Source organism: Coregonus lavaretus (assembly GCF_964263955.1).
Source record: "Coregonus lavaretus genome assembly, chromosome: 16".
In the NCBI taxonomy this organism is placed as follows: Eukaryota; Metazoa; Chordata; class Actinopteri; order Salmoniformes; family Salmonidae; genus Coregonus; species Coregonus lavaretus.
The window spans coordinates 49,146,923-49,160,411 of record NC_140003.1 but is presented as its reverse complement, the minus strand read 5'-3'; the positions used below and the strand labels follow the sequence as shown (position 1 = coordinate 49,160,411).

The 13,489-nt window shown below is 48.5% G+C and overlaps 1 protein-coding gene across 1 annotated transcript in view; it reads right to left on the bottom strand.

Annotated features, from left to right (window-relative positions):
• Nucleotides 1-9,674: 9,674 nt before the first annotated feature.
• The window catches only part of LOC311143677 (ras-associated and pleckstrin homology domains-containing protein 1-like), a gene marked incomplete at its 3' end in the record, with an annotated part of 215,502 nt that continues 211,687 nt past the window's right edge, over nt 9,675-13,489 (bottom strand). Inside the window, 1 exon segment of the mRNA XM_084179549.1 lies at nt 9,675-11,846. Within this exon segment, the coding sequence (XP_084035675.1) occupies nt 9,675-11,846 (2,172 nt within the window).

Here is a 13,489-nt window from a genome sequence, read left to right as displayed (position 1 = left end):
CGAGGGCACTAGAACAGTCTGCAGCACCTGGCCTCACCCTACTAGACTCTGAAATCAAACGTCTACTGTTTTTTGATGATCTGGTGCATCTGTCCCCAACCAAGGAGGGCCTACAGCAGCACCTAGATCTTCTGCACAGATTCTGTCAGACCTGGGCCCTGACAGTGAATCTCAGTAAGACAAAAATAATGGTGTTCCAAAAAAGGTCCAGTTGCCAGGACCACAAAGTCTATCTAGACACCGTTGCCCTAGAGCACACATTTTAGTCATTTAGCAGACGCTCTTATCCAGAGCGACTTACAGGAGCAATTAGGGTTAAGTGCCTTGCTCAAGGGCACATCAACAGATTTTTCACCTTGTCGGCTCGGGGATTAGAACCAGCGACCTTTCGGTTACTGGCACAACGCTCTTATCCACTAAGCTACCTGCCTCCCCAGACATGTAAATACACGCAAAGAAAGACACAAAGAATTACACACACCTCGGCCTAAACATCAACACCACAGGTGACTTCCACAAGGATGTAAATGATCTGAGAGACAAGGCGACAATGGCCTTCTACACCATCCAAAGGAACATAACATTTGACATCACAATTAGGATCTCACTGTGGAAAAGGTGACATGTTGATATGCTTCAGTTTGCTGCCATATGACTAGTTGCACATTTGTCTCCAGCGAGCTTAAGGTAAAATAGATCTGAAACAATTGTCATTTATATTTACAATCCCCTTATCCAAACAGCTTACTCATTTACCCAGCTCTTATCAATAGCAGTGCATGGACAATGGTGTTATTTCTATCAGAACAAAATAAAGTAGATGTTGTTCCACTTGGAACCGACAGGTTGCTCGACTTTAGTCATCGTTTCATCACACATAAAGGTGAGGGAATTAAGTCAAGGTCAGAATACGGTGTATCTGTAGACACACCTTCATTTTTTAATTTTTTTACAAACGAATAGCGGGTGAATATCATGCTATTCACATGCTTAAGTTTAAGGTCAGAATACGCCTAGAGAAAAAAGTGCATAAAAAGGGACTTGCATTCCATTTACTCGGGTGGGTATTCCCCCTATGGGAATACCTTTCATTTGGAACATACCTGCATGGGCCAAATGCCATGTGTTTGCACAACAAAGAGGTAGCTACATACTTTAAAACAATTTTTTCTGCATTGCTTTTGATCTGTAAACTACTTATTGGCCTAAATTAATCAAATAGTTTGGTAATAGAAAGAATAAAAACATGGTCTCGCCAAGATGCAGACATCCGATATAGTAGAGTATATGCATAGACTCCACAGAGTGAAAAGCAATTAGTAATTTAGTGGTGGTCCTGGGGCGGCAGGTAGCTTAGTGGTTAAGAGCGTAGTGCCAGTAACCGAAAGGTCGCTGGTTCTAATCCCCGAGCCGACTAGGTGAAAAATCTGCCGACGTGCCCTTGAGCAAGGCACTTAACCCTAATTGCTCATGTAAGTCGCTCTGGATAAGAGCGTCTGCTAAATGACTGAAATGTAAAAAATGTATGGTGAAAGGTTCTGATGATCTAGATGTTCTGAGAGACATCAGGGCAGAATGCTGATGAGCACTGTATCACTATTTACAGTGCATTCGGAAAGTATTCAGACCCCTTCACTTTTTTCCACATTTTGTTACGTTACAGTCTTATTCTAAAATGGATTAAATTGTTTTTATTTCCCTCATCAGTCTACACAGAATACCCCACAATGACAAAGCAAAAGCGGGCTGTCATGTGCCTTTTACTGAGGAGTGGCTTCCATCTGGCCACTTTACCATAAAGGGGGCTGCAGAGATGGTTGTCCTTCTGGAAGGTTCTCCCATCTCCACAGAGGAACTCTGGAGCTCTGTCAGAGTGACCATCGGGTTCATGGTCACCTCCCTGACCAAGGCCCTTCTCCCCTGATTGCTCATTTTGGCCGGGCGGCCAGCTCTAGGAAGAGTCTTGGTGGTTCCAAACTTCATCCATTTAAGAATGATGGAGGCCACTGTGTTCTTGTGGACCTTCAATGCTGCAGATTTATTTGTATTTTTAACAAATACATATAATACTCGGTCAGAAGCAAAAATGCACTGAGATATGCAGAGGTCTGATTTGCACATTTTTATTCAGTTTAAATGCATTTTAGGTTTTCATTTTCCTCGTTACAGCAACGTATCAAAGAAGATTCTTGACTTTATAGAGCTCCTTTGGCCTTCAGATACAGTTAATAACATTTAGGTTGTTTTTCACCATTTATCTTGTTGTTGTTGTCCTGAAATGACTGAACACCTGAAATGAAGGACAGTACTGTTTAAATGCTGCTGATGTCACTTCCTGTTGACAGACGTAAAAGACAGTGGTATGATTATGTAGTACACATGTGCACCTTCCACTCTACACAACATTGTGTATGATGTAATACACATCTTCACCTTCCACTCTTCAGTTTGGCTGATCTCTAATGACTTTAATGATTCTAATGTGGACTGTAGATTGGTAGGTACTGACTTACTAGATAAACCAACGGGCCCTGCCTGGTTTTAACCAGACAACACACAGACAGACAGACAGGTACACAGACAGACAGATCACCACAGCCAGATGTGGTCTTAGTTCATGCTACAGCCTCTTCTTACTACTAAGAATGTAAAAACGACCGGGACACACAGTAGTATGTTCCCATCCTCAAACACACAGAATGCTTCCCAAATGGCACAATCAGTGCTTCATTTGAGCCAGATCCTGCCAGAACAGGATCCGGCACCTCTCCGTTTTGGACGGTTTCGTTCTGGAACCTATTTGGCCGGATCCGGTACCTCTCCTGGCATGAAAAATAATTGTAAAGTTCATTAGACTTTAGCAGTATTTCAAATAGTCTACAATCACGGGAAAACAGGTTGGAAAGCAAATGGCTCCCGCTGAAAAGAGAAGACTAATATGTCTGCTGTAGGCTACCGAAATATTTGATAAACTAATAAATATTGTTTTAAAACGAGAGAGAGAGGGGCTTTTGGCACAAGCGCATACGCCATCACCTAGCGAGTGAGCTGTGCGTCATTGGGTGAGTCAGTGAAACTGGAAAGCATTTTTAGGACTATAATTTACTCCTCATATTGTAGCCTACAGTCGTGGTCAAAGGTTTTGAGAATGACACAAATACTAATTTTCACAAAGTCTGCTGCCTCAGTTTTGATGATGGCAATTTGCATATACTCCAGAATGTCATGAAGAGTGATCAGATGAATTGCAATTAATTGAAAAGTCCCTCTTTGCCATGAAAATGAACTTAATCCCCCAAAAACATTTCCACTGCAATTTTTTTTTTACTGCATTTCAGCCCTGCCACAAAAGGACCAGATGCCATCATGTCAGTGATTCTCTCGTTAACGCAGGTGAGAGTGTTGACGAGGACAAGGCTGGAGATCACTATGTCATGCTGATTGAGTTAGAATAACAGACTGGAAGCTTTAAAAGGAGGGTGGTGCTTGAAATCATTGTTCTTCCTCTGTTAACCATGGTTACCTGCAAGGAAACACGTGCCGTCATCATTGCTTTGCACAAAAAGGGCTTCACAGGCAAGGATATTGCTGCTAGTAAGATTGCTCCTAAATCAACAATTTATTGGATCATCAAGAACTTCAAGGAGAGAGGTTCAATTGTTGTGAAGAAGGCGTCAGGGCGCCCAAGAAAGTCCAGCAAGCACCAGGACCGTCTCCTAAAGTTGATTCAGCTGTGGGATCGGGGCAGCAGGCAGGTGTGAGTGCATCTGCACGCACAGTGAGGTGAAGACTTTTGGAGGATGGCCTGGTGTCAAGAAGGGCAGCGAGGAAGCCACTTCTCTCCAGGAAAAACATCAGGGACAGACTGATATTCTGTAAAAGGTACAGGGATTGGACTGCTGAGGACTGGGGTAAAGTCATTTTCTCTGATGAATCCCCTTTCCGATTGTTTGGGGCATCCGGAAAACACTTTGTCCGGAGAAGACAAGGTGAGCGCTACCATCAGTCCTGTGTCATGCCAACAGTAAAGCATCCTGAGACCATTCATGTGTGGGGTTGCTTCTCAGCCAAGGGAGTGGGCTCACTCACAATTATGCCTAAGAACACAGCCATGAATAAAGAATGGTACCAACACATCCTCAGAGAACAACTTCTCCCAACCATCCAAGAACAGTTTGGTGACGACCAATGCCATTTCCAGCATGATGGAGCACCTTGTCATAAGGCAAAAGTGATAACTAAGTGGCTCGGGGAACAAAACATCAACATTTTGGGTCCATGGCCAGGAAACTCCCCAGACCTTAATCCCATTGAGAACTTGTGGTCGATCCTCAAGAGGCGGGTGGACAAACAAAACCCCACAAATTCTGACAAACTCCAAGCATTGATTATGCAAGAATGGGCTGCCATCATTCAGGATGTGGTCCAGAAGTTAATTGACAGCATGCCAGGGCGGATTGCAGAGGTCTTGAAAAAGAAGGGTCAACACTGCAAATATTGACTCTTTGCATAAACTTAATGTATTTGTCAATAAAAGCCTTCGACACTTATGGAATGCTTGTAATTATACTTCCATAGTAACATCTGACAAAAATATCTCATAACATTTTACATTTTCGTCATTTAGCAGACGCTCTTATCCAGAGCGTCTTACAAATTGGTGCATTCACCTTATGATAGCCAGTGGGATAACCACTTTACAATATATATATATATATATATATATATAATTATTATTTTTTCATAACACTGAAGCAGCGAACTTTGTGAAGACCAATACTTGTGTCATTCTCAAATCTTTTGACCATGACTGTACGCTATGTCTCCACACACCTAGGCCTGGGCTATTGATGGATTCAAGACGAGACTGTGCTATTGTGTTATTATGGTGCTAACTATATTGAATCATGACGTCAGTGATCTTCAGGTCGGAAAGTCAGATCTCTAGAAAGAGGCCAGAGTTCCCCACTTGGAATTCCTAGTTGGATGACTGTTCAAAACACATTTTTCCAGTCAGAGCTAATTTTTCCCCCAATTTCCCAGTTGTCTTAAATACATTGAAGTTGGAAGTCGGAGATTTGCCAGCTCCGAGTTCTCAGTTATTTTGAACACGGCATCAAAAAAAATTATGCCATGTAAAATGACATAGAATTGCATGAAATGCGTTCATAAAAGGCCAAACAGTTCCCAGACCCTAGGACACCATTTTTTTTCTCCCATGTGTGCAACTTCTGTAAGTGCCTCTAATCTACTGCTCTATGCCACTACGCAAATGTGATGTAATGCATGCAACGCTTTATTATAACGTATTTGGTACCTCAGAGCTCCCCAGGTCACCCCCCTCTCGCGCTCACTTTTTGTTCCGGCAACTCCCGATTTACAAATTAAGCACAAGATTCCTTTCCCTTTCCTTTACTTAATAAGCAAACCTGGTCAGAGCCAGAAAGGGCCATAGGAGCTGGAGACAATCTCTTGTTTCTGTATCGAGGCAGCTTGATGTACAATAACAACCCCCTGGAACAGGACGCTAACAGGGAATATGGGTCGCGGTCTGGTCAAAAGCAGTGCACTACATAGGGAATAGGGTGCCATTTGGGATGCACAGGTAACAGAGAAGGCATTAGTGTGAAACAACGTTTGTCCATATGTAACGCCGTTTGGATCATTGCGTGTCAAAAAGAAAGTATACGTCAAATAACACTACTTGTTGACCAATCAGGACCTGAGTATGATCACAATCATTTAACGCGTTCATTATTTTTAAAAAGTAGTTATTACACTACCACTTGTATTTCATATGTCACAGCGATAACAAATCAATTTATAACATTTTTGACATGCGTTTTTCTGGATTTTTTTGTTGTTATTCTGTCTCTCACTGTTCAAATAAACCTACCATTACAATTATAGACTGATCATGTCTTTGTCAGTGGGCAAACGTACAAAATCAGCAGGAGATCAAATACTTTTTCCCCTCACTGTATTCACCGATACATGATGCTGGTAAAGCGCTGTCTCAAGCTCTGGGAAAGTGCTGCTCAGAAAAGAAGCTAGCTAGCTGATTGATGCAGACAATGCTTTCCCCCCAAAACATAGCAAAACGACATCATCTGTTTCAGTAGCTATGGTTAGCTAACTTACTATCTATCTAGGTGTCATCATCTAAAATATCCCTAACTCATAAGACAGTTTAGTTTTCGTATTTTGGTTGATGATGGTCTGACCCCGGTCCGGTCAAGCCACACTAGCCAGATGAAGCTACCTAGCGTTAGCTTGGGGCTAGGTACTAGCTGGCTAGCTCCTTAACTATAGCGTTAGCTTGGGGCTAGGTACTAGCTGGCTAGCTGCTTAACTTAAGCGTTAGCTTGGGGCTAGGTACTAGCTGGCTAGCTGCTTAACTATAGCGCTAGCTTGGGGCTAGGTACTAGCTGGCTAGCTGCTTAACTATAGCGCTAGCTTGGGGCTAGGTACTAGCTGGCTAGCTGCTTAACTATAGCGTTAGCTTGGGGCTAGGTACTAGCTGGCTAGCTGCTTAACTATAGCGTTAGCTTGGGGCTAGGTACTAGCTGGCTAGCTGCTTAACGATAGCGTTAGCTTGGGGCTAGGTACTAGCTGGCTAGCTGCTTAACGATAGCGTTAGCTTGGGGCTAGGTACTAGCTGGCTAGCTGCTTAACGATAGCGTTAGCTTGGGGCTAGGTACTAGCTGGCTAGCTGCTTAACGATAGCGTTAGCTTGGGGCTAGGTACTAGCTGGCTAGCTGCTTAACGATAGTGTTAGCTTGGGGCTAGGTACTAGCTGGCTAGCTTGTTTAGTTTGTTATCCTGATAGCTAACAAGTTATTTTTATGAACTGAAGTTACAAACATCTAAACTGTCATCAATGTTGACAAAACGCTTGATTATTCTGTATTTTGACTAGCTAGGATGAATCAGGTGTAACTGCTTGGGATATGGCTGGCTGGCTGGCTGGCTGGCTGGCTGGCTGGCTGGCTGACAGCAGCAGGATCACCATCCTATCTCCCTTGCCTCTGGGATGGTTGCATGGGAGAATGTTGTACTACATAGCTAACATTTTGGATCCTGCTCGTTTGATCACGATTTTAATTAAAATGCTCACAGATGTTTTCCCATTTGGTCGAACAACAATGTCTTACTACCAATGCAGTGTTTTAAACACATCTTGGCCGGAGCGTGTGCTTGTTAGCAGACGTTTTTTTGTTTTTACATTTCCGACAGTGCTGACTGACAATAGTGGTGGCGCTTGTCTTGCGTTTGCAAATTCAGTGCACACAACATTCTATAACCGAATTGTGTTATTTGACGTGACACACTATGACCCAAACGGCATTCCGTACGTCCACCCTCATTCAGGAGCTACATGGCTATCTGGTCAGGTCTTGAGATGCTTCTAGAACATTCACTTAATTCTATAATATTTTCTGTCATGTGACCTGGCTGTCCTAGCACTTCCTGTAGTTTAGTGTACTTCCTGTCTGTCTGTCTGTCTGTAGGGCCAAAGGAGGCCTTTAGAGACAGGAGCTGCAGCTGTATCTACAGACAGACAGACGGACATCTAATGTGACCAATAGAAACAGAGCAGGTTAGACCCGCCCCCATCAACATAACAGCCAATCGCAGAGCTGGACCTTCATTGTGCACCGTTTAAATCTTGTCCAATCAAAGCAATGAACAGTGACATTTCTGAGAGGGATCATTAAAACATAAGCCAATCACCTTACAGTTGTCCAGTAAAGTAAATCCGCTGGAAACCTTTAACCATTTTGGTGCAATTTGCAAAACATCTTGAATAGAATGAAATGTATCTGTATACTCCACAGACAGACGGTCTGAAACGGTCCGTTATTCCCTATACAGTGCACTGCTTTGACCAGAGATCCAAGGGCCCTGTGCACTACGTACGGAATAGGGTTCATATCGGACACGACCACATGGAGGGCGTTAGCCTGGTGTCTGTCTGTCTGTTACCTATCCAACTACACTAGTGTCTGTCTGTCTGTCTGTCTGTCTGTCTGTCTGTCTGTCTGTTACCTATCCAACTACAACCAGGGATCCTCCCTATATACTGCTCCTATACACACACCTGTCTATCTCAACACTAGCTCTGTTCCAGGGCATTACTGCCAGACGTAACACCCTGGACCAGAGCCATCTCCACATCAACCCTGGTCTCTACTACTCACAGTTCATATTCACTCACTAGGCTTTAAAAACTTAACTTTAAAATAATAATATCTTTCTGGTATTAAATAATCTGATATAAAAACACAAAAGTAAAAGTTACACATCCCCCCTCCCCGCATATGTCCATCACATCCCCCCAAAACAGTTGTCAAGGTAACAACATCTCCATGCAATACAGGAGTCCATGCAGTACCAGTTTATATTGCAGCTAAATTATTTTTGTTTATGTTTTGTTATATTCTTTGCAAAGCGGCACAAACATGTGGAAAAGCTTGATAGGTGGTTTGGCCAGCTCTCTTTTCATAGAGTTATTATAACGTAGACAGAGTATGGAATAACAATCTGGGATTACAAGGAACAGGATTCTTCTTCTAGCTCAGTCCTGTCTATGGCATGGGAGGAGAGGAGAGGAGACAGGCTGAGTTCAGGGTCATATTCATTAGTGTACACCGTAATGAAACGTTTTACAACGAAAATGAGTTTCTTATTGGACAAGTTCAGGTAGTCCCTCCCTCCCAGCTTCGGTCCTTTTTCTTCCGTTTGGTGTCTAGTGAATACAACTGTGACCTGTAGGGTCCATATAGTCTGTAGCCTGGGGCCTCGATGGTCTGTAGCCTGTAGTCAGTCTGTAGTCAGTCTGCAGCCTGTAGTCAGTCTGTAGCCTGTAGTCAGTCTGTAGCCTGTAGTCAGTCTGTAGTCTGTAGTCAGTCTGCAGCCTGTAGTCAGTCTGCAGCCTGTAGTCAGTCTGTAGTCAGTCTGCAGCCTGTAGTCAGTCTGCAGCCTGTAGTCAGTCTGTAGTCAGTCTGCAGCCTGTAGTCAGTCTGTAGTCAGTCTGCAGCCTGTAGTCAGTCTGTAGTCAGTCTGCAGCCTGTAGTCAGTCTGTAGTCAGTCTGTAGCCTGTAGTCAGTCTGTAGCCTGTAGTCAGTCTGTAGCCTGTAGTCAGTCTGTAGCCTGTAGTCAGTCTGCAGTCTGTAGTCAGTCTGCAGCCTGTAGTCAGTCTGTAGCCTGTAGTCAGTCTGCAGCCTGTAGTCAGTCTGTAGCCTGTAGTCAGTCTGTAGCCTGTAGTCAGTCTGTAGCCTGTAGTCAGTCTGTAGCCTGTAGTCAGTCTGTAGCCTGTAGCGTTGATGGGTCCATAGGCTGTAGTCAGTCTGCAGCCTGTAGCGTTGATGGGTCCATAGGCTGTAGTCAGTCTGCAGTCTGTAGTCAGTCTGTAGCCTGTAGCGTTGATGGGTCCATAGGCTGTAGTCAGTCTGCAGTCTGTAGTCAGTCTGTAGCCTGTAGTCAGTCTGTAGCCTGTAGTCAGTCTGTAGCCTGTAGCGTTGATGGGTCCATAGGCTGTATTCAGTCTGTAGCATGGGAAGCTCAGCCCAAGTCCTCCTCTTCCCCCTAGCTACCACCACTATCCACCCCCTAGCTACCACCACTATCCACCCCCTAGCTACCACCACTATCCACCCCCTGCTACCCCCTAGCTACCACTCTCCCGTCAGTTTGGTGCTTTGGTCCCGTTTTGGTGGGGCAGGGCGCGGCCCCCGTCGTATCGTTGCATAGCCTGAGGACATGTACCCGTGGCCCCCGCCCTGCCCCCCCCTCTGCTGGTCCAGCAGCAGCTCAGGGGGCGGAGGGGGGAGGGCCATGTCGTCCATGGAGACGGGCTCCAGCCGGGATGAGCCGTGACGCGTGAGGGAGCCGTGACGAGAGATGGATTTCCTCTTCAAGGTCCGGTTCAGGTCCTCCAGGAAGTTGGGTTGGACCGAGGAGAGGGTACCACCCACCCCCTTAGGACCCCCGGGGAGGGTGGGGGGCAGGGGACAGCTGAAGGGCGGGGGGGACAGGGGTAAGGGGTCCTGGACCGTGTTGCTCCGGGACAGCCTGTGGAGTGTCGGAGGTGGAGTCTTCTTCAGCGACTGGGTCTTCCATGATGATTGGCTGACGGGGTGGGAGATTTGCGTGGCCTGCGGCTGGGGGTTGACGACTGCGACCCTGGGGGCCCCCGGGTGGAGCTCAGAGGGGAGGGGGGGCGGGGGGAGCAGCTCAGAGTCGGGAGGAGGAGGGGGGAAGTAATCGAGCTCTGGAAGAGGAGAGGAGAAGTCTCCACTGGGCTGGCGGTGCTGAGGAGGTGAGGGGAAGTCTCCACTGGGCTGGCGGTGTTGAGGAGGTGAGGGGAAGTCTCCACTGGGCTGGCGGTGCTGCCCTGTCTGCAGACCCTGGAGGGCTGACAGGTTCAGCTTGCCTGGTTTAGGAGGAGCAGGAGGCCCCAAGTCCTTAGCAGGAGATCCAGAGGCGGTGGCGATGGAGGAGTTGCAGCAGCCAAGGCCAGGCTGGGCAAACTTGCTGACCAGAGACTCCACCTTCTTAGGCTGCCTCTGGACCTGGACCTCCTCCTGGTACTCCCCTGAGGAGTTGGACTTGATGGAGGAGGCGCGCTGGGGGGTGGGAGGAGGCCCCCTCTTCCCGAAGGAGCCGGTTGAGGTGGAGGAGGGAGACTTCTTAATAGGAGAGCCCATCTTGGAAGGGGGGAGAGGGGGAGGGGCGGGGAAGTCCAGGCTGTCCTCAGGGGGAGGAGGGGGGAACTCTGGGGACTGGGGGGGGATCTGACCCCCTGGCTGCCATCTTGGTTTGGCCTTGACAGCCGGGGGGGACTGGGGGGGCAGGGGAGCTCCAGGAAACTGGTTGACTATCTGTTTGACCAGGGAAGGGTTCGGGGAGATTGGGGCGGACAGGGGGAGGGTCTTAGAGGAGAAGCTGTGCTGTTTGGGCATGGTGGGAGGCGGCTGATTGGGTGAATGGCCTGTTGAGAAGCTTTGCTGCTTTTTCATTGGACCAGAAGGAGGGGAGGGCGAGACTGGGGATAGGGGGATCCCTGGACCAAAGGTCTTAGGAGCAGTCTGGGGTGGGAAGACACCAGAGAAGGTTTTAGGAGGTGCGGGGGGTGACAGGGTGGGGGAGAGGGGAGAGAAGGCAGGAGGGGGAGGAGGAGGGGACTCAGGTTGGCCATCCAGGTCGGAGAAGTCGTAGTTCATATTGGGGAACTTTTGGGCCAGGAACTGCTGCAGCCCTGTGTTACTGAGAGGGAGGCACTGGTGGTCCTCCTCGGGGGGCGGAGGGGGGAGCAGGGTGCCGTTACTCTGTGGGTAGTGAAGGGGTGGCAGGGTTTGGTCCTGGGGGGGAGGAGGGGCGATGAACTGAGGAACAGGGCTGGGGGGGCCAAGCCTCAGAGAGGCCATGGCAGAGCCTGGAGAAGGCAATGAGCAGGGGTGAGGAGGGGGAGGAGGGTTGAAGTTGCTGGGAGCCAATGGCATGATGATGTAGTTGGAGGGTGCCAATGGGAGCGTGTTATAGTTGGGGAGGGGAGGGGCTGGAGGGCCTTGCTGCTGCCCCATTGGTTGGACATTGTATTGATTGGCAGCCTGGTTGGCGCCACCCTGCAGGTGGGCGATGGTGCTGTACTTAAACAGGGTTGAGGCGGTCTGGTGAGGGGGGTTGGGGAGAGGGGGAGGTGGGGGAGGAGGAGGGGGAGGGTCGGGGGGTGAGGGCAAGGATTCGGGGGAGACACTGGTGTAGCTGGTTCGGGACGGGGGGGCTGACTGGTGCATGGGGGGCAGCGTCAGAGGGTAGGGTCTGCTCACTGACTCCATCCTCAACTAGAGAGAGAGCGCGAGAGCGCGAGAGAGAGAGAACGAGAGAGAGAGAGGGAGCGAGAGAGAGAGAACGAGAGAGAGGGAAAGAGAGAACGAAAGAGAGAGCAAAGAGAACCAGAGAGAACGAAAGAACGAGAGAGAGAGAACGAAAGAGGGGGAGAACGAGAGAGAGAGAGCAAGAGAGAACCAGAGAGAGAGAGAGAGGGAGAGATAGGGGGCGAGAGAGAATGAGAGAGAGAACGAGAGAGAACGAGAGAGAGAGAGAACAAGAGAGAGAGAGAACATGAGAGAGAGAACATGAGAGATAGGGGCGAGAGAGAACGAGAGAAAGAGAGAGAGAGAACGAGAGATAGGGGGCGAGAGAACGAGAGAGAGAGATAACGAGAGAGATAACGAGAGAGAATTAGAGCGAGAACGAGAGAGAGAGAGAACGAGAGAGCGAGATAGGGGGCGAGAGAGAGAACGAGAGAGAGAGAGAACGAGAGAGAGAACGAGTTAGAGAACAAGAGAGAGAGAACGAGAGAGAGAGGGAGAGAAAACGAGAGGGGGAGAGAGAATGAGAGAACGAGAGAGATAACGAGAGAGAGAGAACGAGAGAGAGATAACGAGAGAGAGAGGGAGAGATAACGAGAGAGAGAGAGGGAGAGAACGAGAGAGGGGAGAGAACGAGAGAGAGAGATAACGAGAGAGAGAGGGAGTGAGAACGAGAGAGGGAGAGAGAACGAGAGAGGGGAGAGAGAGAACGAGAGAGGGAGAGAGAACGAGAGAGGGGAGAGAGAACGAGAGAGGGGAGAGAGATAACGAGAGAGGGGAGAGAGATAACGAGAGAGAGCGGGGGAAGAGAGAGAGGGGGAGAGAGAGGGAACGAGAGGGGGAGAGAACGAGAGAGAGAGAACGAGAGAGGGGGAGAGGGGGGAGAGAGATTGAGAGAGAGGGAGAGAGAACGAGAGAGAGAGAGAGAACGAGAGAGAACGAGAGAACGAGAGAGAGAGAGATAACGAGAGAGAGAGAGATAACGAGAGAGAGGGAGAGAGGGAGAGAGACGAGAGAGGAGAGATATAACGAGAGAGAGAGGGAGAGAGAACGAGAGAGAGAGGGAGAGAGAACGAGAGAGGGGAGAGAGAACGAGAGAGGGGAGAGAGAACGAGAGAGAGCGAATGAGAGAGAGCGGGGGAAGAGAGAGAGCGAATGAGAGAGAGCGGGGGAAGAGAGAGAGGGGGAGAGAGAGGGAACGAGAGGGGGAGAGAGAGAGAACGAGAGAGAGAGAACGAGAGAGAAAAAAGAGAGAGAGAGGATCGAGAGAGTGGGAGAGAGAGAAAGAGAACGGAAGAGAGAGAGAACAAGAGAGGGAGAGAGAGAGAGGGGGGAGAGAGCGAGGGGAGAGAGTGAGAGAGAGAGAGGGAGAGAGCGAGAGAGAGAGAGCGAGGGGGAGAGAGAGAGAGAACGAGGGGGAGAGAGAGAGAGAGCGAGGGGAGAGAGAGAGAGAGCGAGGGGGAGAGAGAGAGTGCGAGGGGGAGAGAGAGAGTGCGAGGGGGAGAGAGAGAGAGCGAGGGGGAGAGAGAGAGAGCGAGGGAGAGAGAGAGAGCGAGGGGGAGAGAGAGAGAGCGAGGGGGAGAGAGAGAAAGCGAGGGGGAAAGAGAGTGGGG